At 37.6% G+C, this 23,311-nt stretch overlaps 1 protein-coding gene across 1 annotated transcript in view; it reads right to left on the bottom strand.

The window, feature by feature from the left end:
- The window catches only part of PDZRN4 (PDZ domain containing ring finger 4), a 371,646-nt gene that overhangs the window by 7,365 nt on the left and 340,970 nt on the right, over positions 1-23,311 (bottom strand). Inside the window, 3 exon segments of the mRNA XM_030322548.1 lie at positions 3,550-3,651; positions 10,880-10,942; positions 13,428-13,526. Coding sequence (XP_030178408.1) covers positions 3,550-3,651; positions 10,880-10,942; positions 13,428-13,526 — 264 coding nt within the window.

Below are 23,311 nucleotides of genomic sequence, written 5' to 3'. Positions count from 1 at the left end.
TAAATCCTGTTGGCTTTTCAATAACAAGTGAAGTGAAAAATCTTGCTAATATGATGAGTGTTGACAGTCAATACAGATAATTTGCCTCAAAGTAGATTTCTGGAGCTGGATTACATAAATTAGCTGTCTATGATGATTAAATTACCTGAATTATTGTCCATGCTCTGTTTTACTCTGTGTTAAAAGAAACAGCAGCTTTCTAATGAGCCAAAACTGACAATACAGTTGACCCTTGAACAGTAGGGGTTTGAACTTCATAGGTCCACTTACATGTGCATTTATTTTTTGATAAATATACTACAGTAATCTAAATCTATCTTCTCTTCCTTATGCTTTTCTTAGTAATATTTTCTTTTCTCTAGCTTACTTGATTGTAAGAATAGTATATAATACACGTAACATATAAAATAAGTGTTAATTGACTGTTTATGTTATTTTAAGGCTTCCAATCAACATTAGGCTATCAGTGTATTAGTCTTGGGGAGTCAGAAGCTACATGCGAATTTCGACTGGGTGGGGAGTGTTGGCTCTCCTGATCCCTGCATTATTCAAGGGTCAGCTCTAGTTTGAGGTGTTTTCATCCCTGAAAAATGGCAAAGTAAGCTCTTAAAGATAACCGAGATGATAAAACTTCGAGACAAAACAAATTCTGAAAGAAGGACATCCGGTTGCACCCGGAGAGGCATTAGCATATATGTGTCATATTCACCAATATGAAGGCAGTTATAGGTTTCTTGATATGTATTAAAGGCTACCTAGAACTTAAATTACCTCAGATTTGACTGGGGCAAAAAGTGTTGACACATTTATTCATCCTCATTTATCTTCATGTAGCCTGAATAACTTGAGCAAGTTCTACCCCACTGGCTTTGATATGCAGATGAACTGTGAAAATTAAGCTGACTAACAATTCCATTTCAATTTATAATTGTCCAAGCTTTACATTCTCTAATCCGTTTTAAGTTTCATGAAGCTGCAAACTCTAGACTCCAAAAGAAATGACGTAAAGCTAGAAATGTTTCCTTTTCATAAGCACACCAAGGGATTTTTCTTTAATCAGGTCAAAACAAAATATTTGCTTACTCTGAAGTAGTGAATGATGGAATAGAGTCTTCTGAAATTTAAGTGAAGGGAAAGATAAGAAGAACAAACAGTAGAAATTAATGATTCCCTATAACTCTTTTCTTATTAACTAATCCCACAGATCCTTGAGTCGTCATCCGTAGTCAGTGTATGTCTGCTCTGATAAGTCTTTCCTCTAGGCTGGAGGTATACACAGCAGAGTAAGTAAGGAGAGATCCTTCTTGCTCACTTCCTTTCCCTGTTGTATCTCCCTTTCTACCTAGATGTGCATTCATGACAGTCTGAGTTTCAGGCTACGCCACAGACAGACCTTTCCCTTGAGCCGAGCTGCGAGAAAGGAGGGCTCTTATTATGAAACAGGGGGATCTGTCTGCACAGTATGGAACACACATGGCATTTCAGGGAAAAGAACAACCTGTATTGTCTCAAAAGTAGTGTTTACAAGTTCCTATGGAGCCCTCTCTGTCCCAATGTCCCAAGGGGAATAGGACAGAATAGCAATATCTTTAATGGTCTGAGGAGGAAAATGGGCATAAAATGAAAGAAAGTTGACAGGGAATGAAAGAAATGAGTTAGTTAAAAATATTGCACAGATGTACCATATTGCCCCCAGCAAATCTGTAGATCATTTCCAAGAATGCAGAGAGTATTTGAAACATTAAAAAAAGAAAAAGCCTAGAGAAAGCACACAAAAAACTTCCATATTCTCTTGCGATAAAATTCATATGCCAAAAATGCAATAATAAGATATACTGAAATTGATTAAAAAATATAGGTGATATAAAGGCATGTTTTTTTTTTTTTTGGTCTTCTTTTTTCTTGCATTTTATAGCATTTACTGCCTAAATTGCATTTTAAAAAATTTGGTGTTAAAATGCATTTTCTTTCCTTATTTTTATAGAAATCTGATTTTCTAAAGGCAATCAGCTTTCTTCCAGTGGCATGAGGTTTCTTTAGGATCGAGGGGCTAAAGCAGATCCCGATTTTGGCAGGATGGTTATCTTCCCCTCAACAGTGGAAAGGAAGTCTCCTTTGAAAATTCATCCTCCAACATTGATCCTGCTGGATCAGGAGTGTAGCCAGATATTTGAAAATACCACCAGTTCTAGCAAGCATATGTATTCTATCAACGATAGATCTAGTCTTATGTCATTAATTTCTATTCTTTCCACAGTCCATTATAGCCATTCTGTGGCATGGTTTAAGGAAATGCTTCAATTCTAAATTAATGAGGTGCTCTAGCAGTTACATGGAAAGGGCAGGGAACCCACATTAAAACATTAAAATATCTTTTCTATAACAGGGATAACTACTCCGTTCTCTTCAATTTACCATGAATTTAACTAACATGTGTTTAATCCCTTTATTCTGTTCTTTTTCAAGAAAACGGGATCAGTGAGACTAACTGGGTTGCCAAATTTCCAGGTAATTAGTGACATTTCATACGTATTTTTCAATTTACTCCCAAATAGGCAGTCCAGCCAGTCGTGTCACAGTCGTGTAGGCTCCCTTCCCCACTCCTGACACCTCAGGTGTGTAACTTTACTCTGCCTTGGGCAATAGCAGGCTTTATGGGAACCATTTAGAATGGTCAAGGGCATAAAGGAAATATATGCCGAAAGGGTGATCTTTTATAACCACTATATTCAAGTCAGGATTTGGTCTGACACTGAAATACACTTACTCAATATAATTTATAGATAGTATGTAGTTACTGAGTTTGAGAAATATCAGATCAATAGCCTGGGAGACAAATGGTGATATAACCAACTTCACTCAAACTACTGACAGATGGACAGAAGGGTGACGATGTGCTATCCTTTTCTGCATTGTGGCAGGGTATAAAAAGAATATAAAAAGAAGGACCAACAGCACTTTTCTTTCACCATATTACCTCTCCTTGACTGTCATGACATCGCCCTCTGTAAAGATATAAAAAGCAATTTCCCTAGAAGCTATCATCTTGGTTTTGGCTGGACAGATGTTTTTGTCACCCTAAACTTGGAAAAAATTCATTTACTATACATGGAACTACACCATGCTATGTTGGCCACTTTATTTGATAAAGGTGTCCTAAAAAGATTTAAGTTGATAGCTAGATACGCTAATGATTCTCTCATTAAAGATTCCTTCAAGATACCTTAATATGCCAATTAAATATTTTGAGATAGAAACCTAGAGCAAGGATCCATACAGAATTAAAAATCATACCGTCAACCATTTTTCATTTATGAATTCATTCAAATAACTGGCAAGTGGAAGGAGAGAATAATGATTCCATTTTGTATGTTTTTTCCCTTCTTTTTTCAAAAAGATAAGGTTGATCAGGTTGGTAGGTTAGGTAAGGTGACTCTTAATTATGTCTTGTGTACTCAGCTTTACAAATAAACACAGTACTGATTTGATATAGACGAGCAAACAATGGATGTGAAGTTCAGTCTCCAGATTTTGGATCTGTGTTCTGACCTGAGTCTCCGGCCTTGCGACGAGCAACACGATTCTCTTACACTCCTCGCTCGACAGCAACGCCACTGCTTCTTCTCGATTCTGGACGTCTTCCCCATTTATCTAGAAAACAAATGAAAGTGGCACATTAGTTTCCATTTCCACAATGCTGCACACAATAAATGGCAAATATCAGCTCATTTATGGTGAACGTATGGACAATGAAGCTCACACAATGGGCTCATCTCCAGCCCCTCAGTGGTAAGTGCCTTCACTCAATTACGCGCTTACTGTAAGAGCCATATCGATCCCTGAAGGATGGCGGACATCAGAGGAAGCAGTTATGTTCATAAATGTCCAACCTGCGCCCTGGCAACATACATCTAGCAACACAATTAACCAGCCCCTGACAGGTGACGTTCATCTTTCTCCGCTCAGAGTAATGGAAGTGTCACTCTGAGATAATAGTGCTGGGGGAAGCAGGACTGGCAATACCACAACTGAAATCCGTCATCCTGCATGCCTGCTATGAGCCAATTAGAGAGCTACAGTATTATCTCTCACCAGGCAATGCTCCCAGGCCACTGCTGATTGCATTTTCATTTAATCATCTCATATTTGTGTGGGTCTGACTCAGTTGCCCCAAATCACTCTCAGGATCTCTTTCAATTGCTTAAATAATCAAAACAAGGAACAGTGCATCGGTAACATCCTCATCAACACTCCAGCTCTTTCTAAGATTCATCCATTTCCTCAAACAACAAAACTAACGAAATCTCTTAAGGCTCATCTCTTAAGTATACTTAACTTTTTAAAAATTAATACAGAGTAAAAATGGCTTTTTGAAAGAAACCAAGCTTGAGTAAACTTTGGATTAAAAAGACTCCAGTGGAATTCAATATATCTATATATATAGATATATATAGATACACACACACACACATATATTTTTCCTTTTTCTAAGTTCTACAGACAGAGCAAATAAGATTCCTGAAGTTTGTATGGTAAGCTACATTTTCACGTTCAAATGTATTTAGCTCCAAGTTAACTGGACTTTCTTCGGATATTTTATATTTATTTTATTTTATTGATTGTTCAAATCCATGGAGACAATGAGATTTTTTGATCCATAGCACATAATCAAAATATGCAGAAAGAAATTTTAGTTGAAGAGGTCAAGTAATTCTATCTAAAATAAGTATTAATTATTTCAGTAAATTAAATAGAAAATGTGGCTGTACTAATTTTTCAATAAGTAACATTTTTCACTACGGATTTCTGCTGAAAAGCATGAAGTAGACTAGTGAGAATTTTCTCCTCGTTTCTGGGATTCTGGGATTCTGGATGATTCTGGGATTCTGGCTGATACACAAGGACATATAATTATCGAAGCCCAGGAATCTTAACTTTGGACCACAGTAAATTATTCTTATTCCTGGACTCTTATCATACATACTGAACACAAAGAAAGCAGAAAATAAGAGTCTGGGGGGGGGGAATCATACAACCATATGTTGTATTTTCTTACTCTGATCAAATGCATATCACCTTTGTTTTTCACTTGTAAATGTGGATAGGAAATTCAGTTTTTACAAGTTTCAAGCGCATTTCATTTTTTTTGGCAACTCACAATAAAACTCATCAAATTAGAAAACAGAAGCTAGGATTCCAAAATGGTAACTAATGATAGGAAAGGGTATTTTGTGGTTTTTCATAAATATACATCTGAAAAGCTATTTTTGTACTGAATCCAAGGCTTTTTCTCAAATGAAGATAAATTGGCAGTGATGGATTCCACTACACCTCCCCCCTCCCCAGTTCAGTGTAGTCTGAAAATAAGGACTTGAAAATGTTTACTTTCTTTGAGCTTTGGGGGTTTACATCCATTTCATAGTAATTCTTAACACTGTGTCTGCAATGCATCTATTTGTGTATTAATCACGGACCTAATCATTCATCTTCCCTCCACTGTTGGCATGTTTGCTCCTAGGAAGATGGAGGTGGATGTTCTCCCACAGCTTCTCTTCACCTTTTCTATTTGAAATCTAATTCTCATTACTTTTATTTGCTCAAGTATATACATCTAAATTCTGCATTTGAAGTTCATTTACCACTATCCTAAATACTCTTCATTCATGTTTATTTGATGTTACTATGATGGTCCCTATATGAAAGTGCAGATACTAGTGCCTTCCTCAGAGTGTTCTTGTAAGGATTAAATGAGTCAATACATGTCTAGGGTTGAAACAAGTGCCTGGTAAACAGGAAGTGCTCTAGGTTGCCACGTAGTGCTATTGATGTTACTGTTCTTGCTAGTATTATTATTATTATTACTACTATAACATCATTGATGTCTATATTTCAATCCTCCATACAGGAAAGATTGTTTTCTTCTAAACAGAGCAAATATATTAAAATTCATGCACAATAATTAAGTCCATAGTAGTAAAGGTGGTTTAGTACTCTATACATCTATCTCATATGTATTTCTAACTCTTCAAGAACCATCAAGAAACAATGTGGTTGTTTTAGATTTTCAGCCCCATTACAGTTGGTACTCATCTGTCTCCTCTGTGAACTCAGCATGACCAGAGTTATGGTCTCCAGTCCTCGCACTATGCCTTGTCCTGAAAGGACAGATCCCATGTTGTAGAAACACATTTACACCCAGAATCATGGGTGGAATGAAATGAATTCACCATAGAAATCTAGTGTTAAAATGTAATTTATCATTCCTCTTTCAAAAATGTGTCTTTAGCCCACCGGTTGGTAGATCCTATTGAACTCAGGACATGAGTTTGACACCCAGACTGATATTGGGGCAAGAAATGCAGCCATGGGTTTCAGCAAAGAATGAAAAGATTTGAGGAATGGAATCAGATAGAGCTTTCAACCTTCATTTGCTTTTGTTCCTGAAGGATGGCTTGTGGCTACAGGGCTGTTCGTGGGAAGGCAGTTTGCTGTGCATGACAACACCAGGCAGACATAAAGGTGAAGGACCGAGAATCACAGGGAGGAGATGAGATAGATGTGTCAGTGTGACACCACAGTTTAATGGAAGACTTTAATTTTAAGAAAAGAGAGGGAAAGAGAACCAGGAGAAAGGCAACATGTACCTTTTGTTACAAGGAGGAAAATTTGTGCTAGAAAATAGGTCTTGTCTTATTATCTGTGTCTGGGCATATGTAAACATTGACTTCAAAGCAGATATTGCCTTGGCTTAGAAGAGTTTCATGGTATTACAAATCAGCCAAAATCTCACATTGGGCCCAATCTGCTGTGTGTGCGTGAGTGTGTGTGTGTGTGTATGTGTGTGTGTATGTGCACATGTGTGCAAAACCCTAAAAGCCTAGAGATGGTTTAATATAGCTTTTTTTGCTTGAATGTGCCAAATTTTACGTTACCTATATTAGCAAGTACCAGAGGTGGGTGGGCAACTAAAATTCTTGGCACCATCTATGGAATGTATTTGAAAATCCAGGATCTAAGGCAAAAGAGGAACGATCTATTTCTTTTTTTTTTTTTTTTTTTTTAATTTTTTTTTCAACGTTTTTATTTATTTTTGGGACAGAGAGAGACAGAGCATGAACGGGGGAGGGGCAGAGAGAGAGGGAGACACAGAACCGGAAACAGGCTCCAGGCTCCGAGCCATCAGCCCAGAGCCCGACGCGGGGCTCGAACTCACGGACCGCGAGATCGTGACCTGGCTGAAGTCGGACGCTTAACCGACTGCGCCACCCAGGCGCCCCAGGAACGATCTATTTCAAGTGAGCTTATATTTTAGTATGGAAAGAAGGTGAATAATGTACAGAGATATAGAAGTGGAAAGAACAGAAGTGGGGGGCGGGGAACAGTTATCTAAGGGGAAGAAAGTAAAAAAGTAAGAACAAATGCTGGAAATAAGTTTAGGTGTAGGGCAGAGAAAGAGAGAGAAAGCTCATTTGAAGTCTTATTGTTCCACTGCTTGAGTTTTTTGCAGGATTTTGTCAGAGTAATCCTTAGGAACATGGCTGACGTTTTTGGCCAACATGAGATCAGGCTGCGACATGCAATGTTGCTACGCTCACTATCCCAAGGAGAAAATGAGAATACAGCACTCTGATCACGTAGGTTGTCTTTAATCTTTTCTCTCTGGGGCTCAGAAATGCTTGTCTTCACTCAGCATTGCAATTTTGTGAGAGGACTTCCCCATATTAATTCCTGAGGACACATCTGATACCACAAGTGTGTGGCGACGGCATGGAAGACAGAACACTTGATGGCTTGCAGAAGAAAAACACATGAGATCTAGAACATGCTCTCATGAAAGTGGTTGATGGTTTTTCTTCTGTATAATCCCTACCTTGGGCCAATCCGATGTATCTGTGTAGGTGGTGCCACTGGGTTGAGGTCCCATGATACAGTACATTTAGAAAATTTTAGTTTCACAATGAGGACCAGACCATAGAAATACTCTACTTAGGTCATCATGAACAGGAAATTAAAACCACAATTGCCCTAAAGAGATTCATTTAAATAAAAGCCAGCCAGGAAACTCCAAGGATAAGAAGTAAATCCTCTCGTTCTCTCCCTCTCATCTCCCTGAGACAGGAGTCATTAATTGCTCATTACAGGGTATCCCATAATCTCCTCATCAACCATATGGGAGCTATTTGTCTATGGGTACAATTTTGTCACAGTTTTATTTAATATAATTTCAGCATTACCCTTAAGACTCTTTGTTTTCTGTGTGTGCAAATAGACTTGAATTCTAGGCTTTTTAATGTGACATGTATTTGTTCATTAAGTGAGACATATTTGTCACTGAATATAAAGTAATCAGTCAGACAACGGAATTTTGTCAATTCTGCTGTTGTTTCTTCAATGAACCCACTCCATTAAGGAATGCCTTATTATCCTGCAAATATTGTATCGGAAAACTTTATCTGCCTCTAATATAGCCACGAATAAGGAAGTGTCAAAATATATAGTATGCACATATGAAAACACATGTACTTTATTTTGATCTACCTCTACTCTGAGAACTAATAGATGCAATTTTAATAACTGCATTTGTATATCTACCTTATGGGGCAGTGGTTAGCTGCATTAGGAAGGGAGCCAGTGAGGGTGCAGTACAAGGTGTCAAATGTGGACAGTAGATGGTCAGAGAAAGGAGTGATGACTGGAAACAAGAGAAACATGACAAAAAATAGACCCAACACATTGGAAAACGTAGCCAACTATGGTGATTTTATATTGGTGCACAAAATCTTCCAGACCTTTTAGCCACTGAGTCTTTTGTTGTATTCTTGCATTGTGCAATGATTGCTGGGCACAACAGACCCTTGAGCATCAAAAGAAGGTTACATTCTTTTTGGAGCAGCTGGGTGGTTCAGTCAGTTGAGCATCTGACTTTGGCTCAGGGTTATGATCTCACAGTTTGGTTTCTGACTTCAAGCTCTGCATCGGGCTCTCTGCTATAAGCACAGAGTCCGCCTTGGATCCTCTGTTCCCCTCCCTCTCTGCCCCTCCCCCGCTTGTGCTCTCTCTCAAAATTAAACAAACATTTAAAAAAAAGGTTACATTCTTTTCAACTGAGTATTTTCAACTGTAGATGTCAACAAGGTGAACAATACATTTATAATTACTTCCAAATCAAAATAATAATAATATGTTTGGAGGTTTCATCATCTGGGTGATTCACACAAAAAAATATGCCCTTATTTTTTAATGAGGCTGTATCAGTAAAGCTTTACTACAGATTTGATTCATCTATCCTATTACCTTTTCCACTAAATACCTATGTTTCATTCATTCATTTATTCATGTGTGATTGAGAAAGACATCGAAAATATGGTAGCAAACAAGACTGTGCCTTGGTTACCTGATTTCCCTTCCCCTGATATAGCCTATGACACATTCCATTTTGTTAAACTACAGGTCGCCACTTAGGGAGCAATAGAAATAGAAGTTACATATTCTTGAAGTTTCTGAAAAATTAGTAGGACCATGAATGACCACTAATTCATACTTTTATTCTTTCCTAATTGGAGCCTTAGTATAGGCTCCTTGATGGAAAAGGAGTTCTGCAGCATCTGGCTAGAGAAGAGGAAGGGTATGAAGAAGTGCTGTGAATCAGTGAGTGGTACCCCGAAGAAAGGAAAGACTAACAGAAGGCTGGGCAGAATAACCTTCTGGTATGTGCCCAGGGCAGCGTGAGCACACTTCTATCATGACAATGCCACACTGCATCGTAATCATCTGTGTATGCAGCTGTCTTCCTAACTACCCCTGGAGTGCCCCAAATGCTGGGATGGCATCTTGTCTATTTTTGAAGCCTTCATTCTAGGCACAGTGTTGAATCCATTCGCGTCAAATGCAAAGAAACATTCTTCAGGGGTTTGCATTTAGGAAGGAGAAATGGAACTGTAGGTCTATCACAAAGACTAAAAGCTATGCAGAATGTTTTAACAGTTTATAGCTCCCTCACTTCGGCTTTTAAGTCATCTTCCCCATTTCGTAGTTGTGATCTGCAGTGAAACTCAACCCTGACAGGCCTCTGTTATTATCTTGGATTAATCTGGACACAAAAGCTGGGGAGTTGTGTGTCTTTCTGTAGCCATTCTGCATGGGAAAGGACTCAGAGGAGACAGAGGGGGTCAAGGTGGGTTTAGGGCGGAAACTGGCATTCAGGGTTATTCCTAATTTGGCCTGGAATTCTTACCAGCTCCACCTCCCCTCTTATGAGCTGCTCATCATCTTTAAACTGAAATTTAAATAGTCTCTATGTTTTCACACTTCCATGAGGAAAAGAAGGTGTTCCCCTCCACCCATCCCCAGCAACAAATAAAATCCTTCAGACTTCTAGACTTTCATATAGCAATGGAACACAGGAATCCATGTTTACCTAATTTATTCTGGAAAAGGCAGCAGTAACTGATGCTGCCGCTGCTGGTAGTAATACAAGTTAATGTTTATTACTCACCATGCTGTGTGCGAAGCATACCACATGCATAATCACATTTAACCTTTGCAACAATACATTTTATTATTACCATTTTTTAAGATGAGGAAACAGGCTTACGATGAGAGGTTAAGTAATGTGCTTGGGTTAGTGGTGGTGCTGGAAGGTGAAGAGGAGTTATCCAAGTCCAGAGATGATGCCTCAATCACTAATTATTAGCTAATAATTCTTAATGAATGGTACCATCCTCATTTTAAAAACATTTTTACTTGATAGCTTCGTGTTTTGTGAATGTTAATATCTAGAAAAGACAACTTCTTTTCCTAGTTTTTTATAAAATACTAAATAGAATTGAAACTACTGAACAAATAGTAGGAAACTAGAGGAAATGACTATGCCACATACTTGCAAAATACGATCCCCTTCTCGAATTCGGCCATCTTTGGCAGCAATGCTATTTGGATCTACCTGTAATGGAGAAAACCCACATCTTCAACTGGATATGCAATATTTCCCCAGAAACTTAAAAATATGGTTAAAAATATGTTTAGTAACCTGGTTCAAAATTCTCTACTGATTTACACAATGCATGTCAAATTTTTCTGTCAAATATCACTGATATAAATCGACTACTTTATTATTAATAATAATACAATTAAAGAGAACTAGAGCAGAACTTAATTTGAAGACCATTCTTCTCTCTCTCCCTCCCTTTTCCTCTTTCCTCCCTTCCTCCTTCCACCCCTCCCTCCTCCCTCCATTCTTTCTCTCTCTCCTTCCTTCCATCTTCCCTCCCTCCTCTTTCTTTTCTTTTCTTTTCTTTTCTTTGCTCTTTCTTTCTTTCTTTCTTTCTTTCTTTCTTTCTTTCTTTCTTTCTTCTTCTTCTCTCCCTTCTTCTCCCCTCTTCTCCCCTCCTCTCCTCTCCCTTCTCCTTCTTTTTTTTTTTTTTTTTTTTTACATCCATTCACTCATTTCTGTATACAGACTGTCAGGTATAGTCTTCAGCGGACATGATCTTCAGCAGATGTTAATACTAGAATTCTCTGGACTTAGGAAATTTGCTTTCTACTAGAGTGATCTTTAAATCCTGGTTTAGCGGTCTTAGAAAAGCTGACAGCTATACAATAAGTCCATACTTATTAAAGAAATTTCTGTCTCATGAGCACATTAATTTATAGAGATTTATAATTGATGTTGCTCAAAAAATGAAAAAAAAATCCTATCCATGTAGATTATTACTAGGCTCTACCTTACATTATAGGGTAAAGTTATTAACTATAAGTTATTTTAGAATAAATAGATATTTAAGACTCTATTTAGAGTTTACCAACATTTTAATGGGCCAAACACAGTTCACTGGGGGTAATACCATCTATCACATTTTACATGATGGCTCTAAGCCATTTATTTGAACTTATTACATCAAAGCTTTTATTTCAAGCAAAGTATTTCAAGTGTAGCCATGAGGTTGATCCATCCTGTCCAGATGTTAGATATTACTTTCTTATCCACCAAATAAGTGAATTTTAAGTGATCAATTAAGAACAAAGACACTATAATTACATGTAAGATGTATAAGGAAAATATTCCTTCCAAGTACATATGTTCAATTCCTGTGGCTTCTTTATTATCCCTGGAAAGTTAAGCTCCAAAGCTGACATATTTAAATAGTAAATAAGAGACTCAATAGAGGGAAGTGAGGCATGATTAATTAACTGTATCCTATTGAGAAGCCATTCACAATCTAAAACTTTACCTGCAGAACTGTAATCAACCTAGTGCTTAACGTCGACATCTGTACCTCAGTACATATTACAAAGGACAATTCTGCAGGTATTTCCCTCTACTTCCTCACCATAATTAGAAGACTTATAGCTGTCCACTTAAAAGAGGTATATCAGTCAAATATTCTCTAGAGATTTTTCCATTGCAGGAGCCAGTCAGTAAAGTGATAAAGAGTAACATTTACATTTATAGAGCTGTGTAGTTTTCAAAGTGCATTAAATACGTTATCTTTCCCATATTCTAAACACCTCTATAAAAGCGATGAGATAGGCATGGTACCAAGTTTCTAGTTGAGGAAGCTGAAGCTGAATAAGTTAGGTAATGATTTTAAGATCATGGCCAAGAACACTTGAAACAGCATGGGATGTCAATTAGTATCTAGTTTCTCTAACTTCTTTTTCATACATATACATACATACATAGACAGTTTCACCCATATATATGCGTGTGTATACATATATATGGAGGAATTAGACAATACAAATGCATCTATATGTGTGTTTGCATGTATATAATTTTTAGTCATGTGTACATATCATTAAAATAAATTACACCCTACTACTCTCAAAATGATTCTTTTGGGAGTCTTAAAAAGTCACCTATAATAATAAATTTTGCTTCACGGTTTTTCCAAGGTAATTAACACTAAGAATGTTTCACATTTAAGTATCTCACTTTCTGACAGTGATTATGGGGTTGAATAAAACAAACTTATAGATACACTCCTTGGATATTCAAGTTTATCAATCCTGCCAGCAGAGTAAAATCTGTGACACAGAGTGACATCTGTGATATTAGATTTAACACGCAATTAGTCAGTGCTCTTGTTAACAGCACTGATAAAGGGAATGGAAGGACAAACGTTTTCTCATCGAAAACTTTGCTTGAATTTCTGCATCCTTAGGGAATTTATTCAAATTCAGGCAATGTTCCCATTTTCGCACTTTTCCTTACTGGGATTCTGTGGTGAAACTGTCCACATTAAACAGGCTGATAATAATTACATTACCTGGGCAACATAATTTACTTTCCTAATTGAAAGTGACAAGTTCTGGAACATGGCCAATTCTTCACATTCAAGCCTCCCAAGGATTTTCTCATTGCCAGTCATTTGACTCCATTCCTCAGAGTCTCCCTCCCCCTCCTTACCCTCCTCGGCATTTCTTACCTCGCTGACATAAATGCCCGTGTCTTCTTCATCATCCGTTCGGTAACAGACTGTCAGGCCCAGCTTCTCTTGACTGCTAACACGACACAGCTCGACCTCCTGAGAGAAAAACACACATAGAACGACATTTATCTCAGAGAGAAATCCCACAGCAGAATGGAGAACTCACTGATACTCTCCGGGTCATGTTGGGAGCTTTTCGTAATTATTGCCCAGCATTTGAAATTAACTTATGTTACCAGGATCACCCAAATTTACCTTCAATGTGTATTTCTGTATGTATATTCAAGCCAATGTTTCAAATTTTCATTGTACAATTGGAGAGATAAGTGCAATTCTTTTGTATCAAATCATAAACTGAAAACCCCTTAAAATTATACAATAAAATATAAAATATGCACAAATCAATAAGATGGAATCAATAGAATATCTGAGACTGTCAAAGTAGGCAGAGAAATGTTCATAAAAATATTGGGAGCTACTGTGATTTTATTTATATTTTAATAAAACAAAGTCCAAATACAAAAATACTACATTGGACTCTATCAATTCTTCTTTTGAGTTTTGTACAGTATGATAATAAGAAAGTGTTTTGTGTAGCTCAGGCCAAGGTTTTCTATTATTTTGTAGATGCTCTCACCCTTGGAATGAAATGGGTTCATTCAGGCTGAAGGGAGAGACATCAGCAGTCATATGGGCAGAGGCAATGATTCAAAATGTAGCAGTAAATGAACATGGAAACACATTTACTGAAACACATGGCTAAGGGGCTTGAAATGTCAGTCCTTAGGTAATGTATATTGAATCTATTTCCTGATTTATGTTCAGTAAAATAATAATAAATTTCAGTGTACTTCATTTTTATATAATGAAATAGACTTGTACTACTCTCAGAAACAGATGACTTTAGGATAAATCGCTTAATTCCAAGCACTAAAAGACAAATTGATGTTCTCATCATGGGGAACTTGTTCCTAATTGGATGAAGAGTATATAACTTTTTGTAAAAAAATAATTAAGTAGGCTTTCCTCTTTAGTGGGAGATGGATTGTGTGTGTATGTGTGTATGCATGTGTGTATGTGAATGAAAAGAAGGTTATTAAGTTTGATTATAGTAAGAATCCATTTAACTGTGTTTTATCTGAAACAGTTACCAGGACTAAATAAAAGAAAAATCACCTAACTTCAAACAAGAGGATATTTTCCACTATTCTCTGCTACATTTGAAGAAGGATACTCACTTTCAATTTGATATCTCAGTGAAGGCTTTGCCATTGGAAAATAACCATTTGATTTTAATGACATGCTATAAACCATAGGTAAATCCTTAGCCAGGGGAGACCCTCATAAGCTCTACTGACCAATAATTTCATAGCTGATAGCAAACAAAACAAAATTTAGATCCTCTGTCCTGAGATATGTACCATAAATTGGTGAACTTCAGAAAACTATGAAGAATGACTTTCTAACTGGTGAAAAAGGGCATGGTGAGTGCTAAACAGTAAAGAAAAAAGGTGGTAAACCCTTTCACCTTGGGGAAGAATAGGAACCAGTGGTATGATTTGGCACTGGAAGTAAAAAGTATATACTAAGCAAGGGTATTTTCAAAACTGGGCATAATTAATGCCTCCACAGGGAAAGAACACTTGACTGAAACTGTAACATTAGGAAGAAATTACAACAACAAAAGAGCTTCAATTACAGCAGTGCAGTATACAGTTAAAGAGTAAAGAAGCTTATGATTCCTAAGAGACCTACAAGGAAACCTAAACACTCCATAAAGAACTGAGATTGGGACCTTTAAATTAAAGCAAATGAGGAGCTGTAGTCAAAACTAAAATGCATTGACTTTCACTGTCCTTCCAATAGCAGGGGAGAAATCCCCTGTGCTGTGGGAAGACATTTGTAGAAGGAGCTTTGCTTTTGTGAGTGTTTTCTCTACATTCTCAATGCCGTGCCACGGCTTTGGTGTTTGCTTAGAAGAGGCACGATGAAATGTTTTGCGATAAAATGGAACCAATCTATTTAGATAAGAAAGGCAGAATCCACCCATAAGATTTCAGTGCCACAGATCAAAGCATCTACTGAAGAATCACAAGGAAAAGAAGACTAAGATCCTGGGCCAACATAATTTTTCAATATGGTCACCGTATTGGACCTAAGCAAAAGTGTAGAATAGGTCTCAAAGTTTCCTCCACCATCTTTCATTTTGACATCCCATTTTTTTTCAATTTTATTTTTTATTTTTAAAAATTAAGATCCAAATGAGTTAGCATATAGTGAAACAATGATTTCAGGAGTAGATTCCTTAATGCCCCTGACCCATTTTCCCCCCCCCCTCCCACAGCCCCTCCTGTAACCCTCAGTTTGATCTCCATATTTATGAGTCTCTTCGGTTTTGTCCCCCTCCCTGTTTTGATATTATTTTTGACATCCCATTTTAAAGACACTCAGCACCCTCCTACTTCTTTCTAACTGCATGGAGTTCCTAGGGATATGCCTATCCAGGCAGTCATTGGAATTTCAGGTTTGCCATCTTACCGATCCCCTAGAAAAATTGGGCATATAATGTTATCTTCTATTCTCTCACAAGTAGCTCTTAGGATATAAAGAAAATTGACAAATTATTTCTTTTTTTAAATTAATTAATTATTTATTTATTTATTTTTAATTTTTTTTTCAATGTTTATTTATTTTTGGGACAGAGAGAGACAGAGCATGAACGGGGGAGGGGCAGAGAGAGAGGGAGACACAGAATCGGAAACAGGCTCCAGGCTCTGAGCCATCAGCCCAGAGCCTGACGCGGGGCTCGAACTCACGGACCGCGAGATCGTGACCTGGCTGAAGTCGGACGCTTAACCGACTGCGCCACCCAGGCGCCCTGACAAATTATTTCTTAAAGAGATCATCACTAATAATTATTTTTCATTAGATTTTTAATTTTAATTCCAGTATGTTCAACATACGGTGTTATATTAATTTCAGGGGTACAATATAGTGATCCAACAATTCTATACATTACTCTGTGGTCATTGTAATAAAATACTCTTAATCCCCATCACCTGTTTCACCCATCCCCCTACCCTAGGGCAACCATGTATTTGTTCTCTATAGTTAAGAGTCTGATTCTTGCATTAATAATGATTTTAAATGTTGCCCACTTAGGGTTTGGCTTATACTAATAAAGGCTGGAAATACAAAGCCTTAATTCAAAGGACTAAACTTGTGGTGGTAGGATTCCAGGCTCTGAAGGAGGCTCAAGTGAGATTTCCTGGATCCCACAAACCATCCGACACCAGTAACGAATGTGGACTTGCCATTAGTTCTTGGGTTGAGAATGTTTCAGACACTGCCTATTTCCTATTAGTACAACAGAAGCATACATTTTGGAATCAAAGTGACTTTAATTCTATGATGAAATAACTTCTAAGCAGCTACCTGTGGAGCATTTTGTTCTTATGAGGCAAAGGTGGCTTTGTAAAGCCTGATTACCTGAAAGAAATTCTCTAGTACAGGTTTAATTTAGTATTCCTTTCACAAAGCACACAAGCCTCTGACTTCTGAAGAAACAACCTCCTGGTAATAGAGAATGTTTTCCCTAACAACTTTCATACCTTTCCCTCTGTCACTAGCAAGCTGTTTGATGAAAAACATAAAAGTGAAATGCTACCTCTGTACATTTTCTCCACAGAGACAATTCACAGGTGTATACGAATCAAAGCCAGACATGCACGATGGTGCTGCTAACCATCCTGAAGTCATTTGTGACTGGAGTAGAAGAGTCACTTCATATACCTGGTAAAACTACATTCATCTGGCTTAAATGTGCTTTAAGATGCTATGTTTTGGGAACATGTATAAAGTCCCTTTAAAAAATAAAAGCATAGTTTCTAATCCTGTGAGAAACTAATTGCATGGAAACTGAGGGTGGAGTAGAAGGTTAAAGTTAGTAAAGCTTGCCGTGAAACATCCTTCCAATCATAGAAAGAATGGGATTTATACATAAATCAGTTGCCCTACAGTACTGTGAAACTTTTACATATTTTATTTTTGGGTCTAACGAGAAACCAGGAACTTAAAAAGAAAAAAAACAATCCATACTTTTGCTTTCTAGATACGACTATGTTGTTGGAGGAAGAATGCGGCTTGAAAGTACCTTCAATGGCTTTTAAGGCAAACTGTTTCCAAACCCTAAAGAGCTCTGAGGCCCAAGCCATGAAGAGAAAATTTCAGAGGCAATCAGTACTATGTAAGTCTGAAGATGAACCAGGGCCAGACAGGATGGTCATTGATGTCAACTGATAATCACAGGAAACAGGGGATACAGGGGTCTATTGTATCCATATCTTCCTTTTATTTTATTTTTATTTAATTTATTTTATATTCCTGGTTTATATTTATATGACAACAGATGCACTACTATACAAGCTTAGTATTAATCATATATCATTGTCTTACATTTTGTAATGTTGATTAGTAACTAGTGGAATACCATGCTGAGTTGTTCCAACAAAACACTTATTTAAAACAAAGAAATAATGGGAAGTATAAAAACTTTAACTCCCACAGCTAATGGAAGCTAGATAGTCTACTGTGAAAATATGGCTTCAATATCATTATCTTGATAGTGGAAACCAGGTATAATACTTAGCAAGAAATAAATAACAAAATCCTGGAATACCCACATCACTATGGCAACAACAGGTTCACACACCCATCTCCAAACATCTAAAACAAGTTGCTACAACTAGTAAGTAAATCATGTTTCTATAGAGACAGTAGGGTAAAAGTAAGGTCATATGGTAACATCTTTCCACTAACATCCCTAACTCAAGTCCTTCATCAACTACTTTTTCCTTATCAATGATATTGCTGTGAAATGTACGCAGATTTTAATACTCCAATTTTCTCCTCTTAGGAGCTTCCTAGATCCTTTGGGAAATAAGAGAAATCACATTTTTCTGGGTCCAGGTTGTCTGCTTCTCATCGTGTGTTTTGAGCCACCTTAGGAAGTGATAAACTTCCTATTTTGAATGAATTTTATACCTTCACAAAAAAATTAATTTTGTTTATATTGTTAATCAGGAGAGGGTAGATTCATGATGCCAGTAATCAGTAATTCTGGACCAGGAATAGAAATAGAGAACAAATTCAAGGTATGTGAGAAGTGATACTCCAATTATGTATTGTTACCTCTGCTGTGGCAACTAGAAAATCATTCTAACTGTATGAACAACTGTTTTTCAATGGCCTCTCACACAGTCCTGCTCCATCTAAAACAAAGAACAATGGCATGTGAGGAAACTAGGGAAAATCTCTGTTTATGTCAGTTATTTTTTTTGTTGTATCTTTAGAGAAAACAGTTGCTTTTAGGTGTTAGGATCATGTGGTTTACCTTTATAAAAATCCTGAAGTCCAGGATTATTCACAGCTGACTCCTGAGTTTTGGACAAACACGGAAATGATCATTGATTAGCTTACTAACGCCATTGCTAAATACCTACAGTCATTTGTGGCTGGACTTTCTGATTTATATGTTAGTTTTGGGGGGAGGAGGTCCTCATAAAATTGTTCAACATGCCATACACAATGTGTAGAAAAGACTATTCATAAAAGGTCATTGCCATAGTTGCTTTTCTTTTAAAATATCTATTTTCAGCACTCCACTGTCTGATAAGCACAGGTACTCTTGAATTCCCACTTCAGCATGTTTACTCTTTCACTAGACCATGAACCTACTGACCCTTCCACTTTTCACATTCAATAATTCCTTCATGCTCTCCTATCTCTTTTTGCATGCCTTAGAACCACACTTACCCATGACAATCTTTCCGAAAAATCTACAACTCCCTTGTCATTCTCTGCTTCTACCATATCATCCAGCAAAAAGTCAATCATGAGTGAACCCAGATATTACTTCCCCATGTTCCCACCTGAGCAGCTGTATGGTCCTGCAGGGAAATGCACATCGATGCTGACCACACTGACTCTCTCACTGTAAATTCATTAACACAAATCTCAAATTGACCATCAATGCTGCCCGACAATCACTTTATACTTCCCTTCCTCTCTTCTCAAATCTCCAACAGGACCTCCTCACTTTCAATCAATGACCTTGACTCACAGCCCTTTGGACACTAGATTATTACTACCTCAACCTTCCAGTCTCCCAGACTGGTATTTTATACCCCCCTTCTCTGCAAATCTGCTATGGTGTCTTCTCTGTCTTCACTTTTAGCCAGTACCCTGTCCCATGCTTCATGGAGAAAAAAGAAACTATGAAATAGGAACTGCTGCTTCTTCCTTCCACTCAGTGTATCAATCCAAATTCACCTCAATCTGTGCTGTGGGCTGTCCATTACAATGAAAAAGGGAGGCCCAACTGTCTCAAAGGCCAATGTCTCCACCCATGCTCTATAAGCCACTCCTTTAACATTTTTTTTCATGAGTATTTCTCTTTCAGTTATTCCCTTTCTCTTATATTATCAGTTTCTCTTTCCTCATTAGATCATTCCCATTGCCATATACATACCTACAAAGCATTACTATCATTCACTTGGGGTGGAGCAAGAGGAAATCCAATATATCTGGTATGGTGGTCAGCTCTAGGTTGGGGCCTGCTGGAAGAATCTAATAAGAGTGTGTTGGAAGAGATAATAGAATTGACTCTGGCATTCACCAAAACCAAATTTCCAGGCAGAGAACACTGACTACACAAAGGCTACAGAGATAGTTAGCAGCCAACATGCCAAGTTATAAGAACTTTTAGTTAATGTGTGTAAATCTAAGGGTTAAGACAGGGGTGGTGAGGGGCCATGGTGAAAAATAAAACTGGAGAGGTAGACAAGGACCATATCATGGAAGGATGGCCACACCGTACTAAATAATTTGCAAAAAGTAAAGACGAATCATTGTAAAAGAAGTAACACAGTCTGATTTGCAGTGTGGAAAAATGGCTTTGGCAGTAGTATCATGGGTGAGTTGCAGGGGATAAGAGACAGGAAGGCTGGGGGGGAAATGTTATCAGTTTATGCAAGAGAAGACAAGGGCTTAGAGGAAAGTAGTATTTTATCAATATTTAACACAGTTACTATTATTTTCATTTTATTGATGAAGAGAATGAGGCAGAGAGAAGTTATGTTCCCAAAGTCACACAGGAAGTCAGAGGCAGAGCTGGGATTCACTTTCTAGCACAAACGCCAAGCCTGAATTCTCAACAGCTCCTCCCTCTAGTTCCATATAAAGTTCTTTCTCATTTTCAGCTCTTCGCTTAAATGATACTTTCTGGATGCTATCCCTCCCCATCCCTCTTTCTTAAGTAAAGCCCCTAAAATTCTCTCAGAATTTTACAGATGCTTACTAACTTCTTGAAAAGTGCTATCACTTATATTTTTCTTTTCTATCAGCAAATATGTATTTAGCTAAGTTGCTTACTCTTTTAAATTGCCTGTTTCTTTTTCTATTCTATAAGCAGTTCTTTGCTATGTTTATTGTTATGTCCTATAATCCTTACATATGAAACAAAGAAATCCAGCTCTTGATGATGGTGCCATATCATTTTGTTTACATTCTCAGTACCAGCATAGTCTGGAAACTTAACTGAAGCCCCATATGCATTCGTTGGATGAGTTAACTGCTATAGTGGGTTGAGATGCAGGCTGAAATTGCTTTTTCTATATTTGTGCCTGAGTATAATAGTATTAGACTCAGTAGGATACATTCGGAAAGCTGTAAAAACAATAGATGTCACTTAGTCTCTTACAATCTCTGCCAACAAGAAAGCTAACCAGGGAGTTAACTGAAAATAAATGAAAATTATCTGTAAATTACTCATCCTAAGAATCACTCTACCAGATCAGTTTTTACTGATTCACTTCATTCACTTGACATTTTCTTAGCACCTACTATGTGCCAAGAACTATAGTCAGCATTAGAAACTTTTATGTGTCGACCATTGTGTTTATGTATCAACATTATTCATGAGTGTTTACAAATTATATTTAATTCAGTTTTATAAAAATATGAGAGGGTGATACATTGTATAAGAATTTCTGGCCCACCTGGCACTCGTTTTTTCTCTCTTTGGAAACATGACCCTAAATTTCTTGTGCAGAATTACATCCTTCTCCTTCTATATGTTTTTAGGATTGATTCCAGCTGCAGGGGCAGGCATGCGACCTAGATGTTAGCAAATTAGTGTATTTTATTTCCTTAGTGATTATTTTAAGGATGGGTATTTGATCCAATTCAAGCCTATCAAAATCAGGCCCAAGTCTTTTGTTGAAACTATTGGGAAAAGAACACTTGTCTTTTCTGTTGTACTTAAACTTGCAAGAATATAGATCAAGAGCATCTCAAAGCTTTATCTTACCACAATATACAGAGCCTGAGGATGGATTCAGTAGAGAAAAGATAAATGCCAAAAGGTGGAGAAAGACTGAAATTTAGTGGCATCATTTGAATCAAGTTATGCCTGAAAGAGCAAACTCTTGGAATTTTCAGTTTGGTATGCCACTATATCTCCTTTCTTTCTTTAAGCATTTGTTTTGTGTCTTCTGTCTCTTGGATGAGAGCTCCAGTTAATTTTAGTAAATATTATAATTTCATTTTATAGATACGGAAATTCAGGGCCAGCATTAAGTAATTTCCCTAAGGTCACTTAGCAACTATTTTTCTAAATCAGAAATTGAACACAGGTTTTTGTTTTGTTTTGTTTTACTTGAAAAGTTTTTTTTTTTATCAATACACTTTTCTAGTCTAGTGGTCAGTTAAGAGCTCACTGTCTAGACTCATTGAGACACGAGCAAAAAAGAACTCATGATAGCTCAATGTGGTATGTGGTAAGCCGAAGGGTTGTAACTTTAAACAGGATGTCAGGGTGAGCTTCATCAAGGAGAAGATATTGCAACAGAATCAGGAAGGAGATGAGGAATTTAGCCATGTGGTCACATGGGGTAAGCAACCCAGGCAGTAGGTGCATTCAAAGGAAATGCCAGGAATGTGCCTGGCAGGTTGGGGGAAGAAGCCAGATGGTAATCACTCGAGAGCTGAGGCCTTTGGGGGGTGGGTAGGAGATCAGATCACAGAGGTGAAGGGCCTCCAGACTATACAGGGCCTGGAAGGCCTTATAAGGACTTTGGCTTTACTCCAAGTGATGTTGAAAGTTTTGGAAGTGTTTCTCCAGAGGAGTGACTGGTCTGGCTTCACTAATGTGTCTTGGCATTCATCAGATGTGGGATAGCTACTTTTTTTGTTAAATTTCGTATCTTATCTGAAACCACACTTCCTTTATTTTTAACTCTGAAAATTGTAACAAGAATGGCTAACATTTGCTGTGTTGGGTAAGCTGTCAATCACTGTACGTTGATTACTCCCTGTTGACTGCTACAAGTTTAAGCAGTAGATATTACTGTCTCTACTTTACAAGTAAGGAAACAGATTAGTGAGCATAAATGACTTATCCAAGGACCTTCTACCATACAAGTGGCAGAGCCAATATTCATGCCCAGGTAGTTTGTCTCCAGACTCATGGCCCTTAACCACAGTGGTAAAACACATATCCCACCTCCCCACTCCCCCAACTCCCACCATAAATGAGATGAGCCAAGAATCAAGAGATGAGTCAAGACAGGGAAAGTTCCAGAGATAAGGTACCCTTTCTATGGAGGATGTGTTCAGTGTGGCTACAGCAAAAGGTGCTCAGGGGGTTAGTGAGACAATGTTAGAGACATAGGCTAGGTAGACCAATTCTACAATGTCTTGTAATGGAAGTCCTGGCCAGACACAGGGGAGGGAGGTCAGTATGAAAATGTATGAGCTTTCTCTCATCCATAAACCATGAACAGAAATTAGGACAACTGAGAGAAAGCAAAGACTTGTTTTCC

Source organism: Lynx canadensis, chromosome B4 (genome assembly GCF_007474595.2).
Source record: "Lynx canadensis isolate LIC74 chromosome B4, mLynCan4.pri.v2, whole genome shotgun sequence".
NCBI classification, from domain to species: Eukaryota; Metazoa; Chordata; class Mammalia; order Carnivora; family Felidae; genus Lynx; species Lynx canadensis.
Note: the sequence above shows the minus strand (reverse complement) of the source record. Positions and strands in the feature narration are given on the sequence as shown.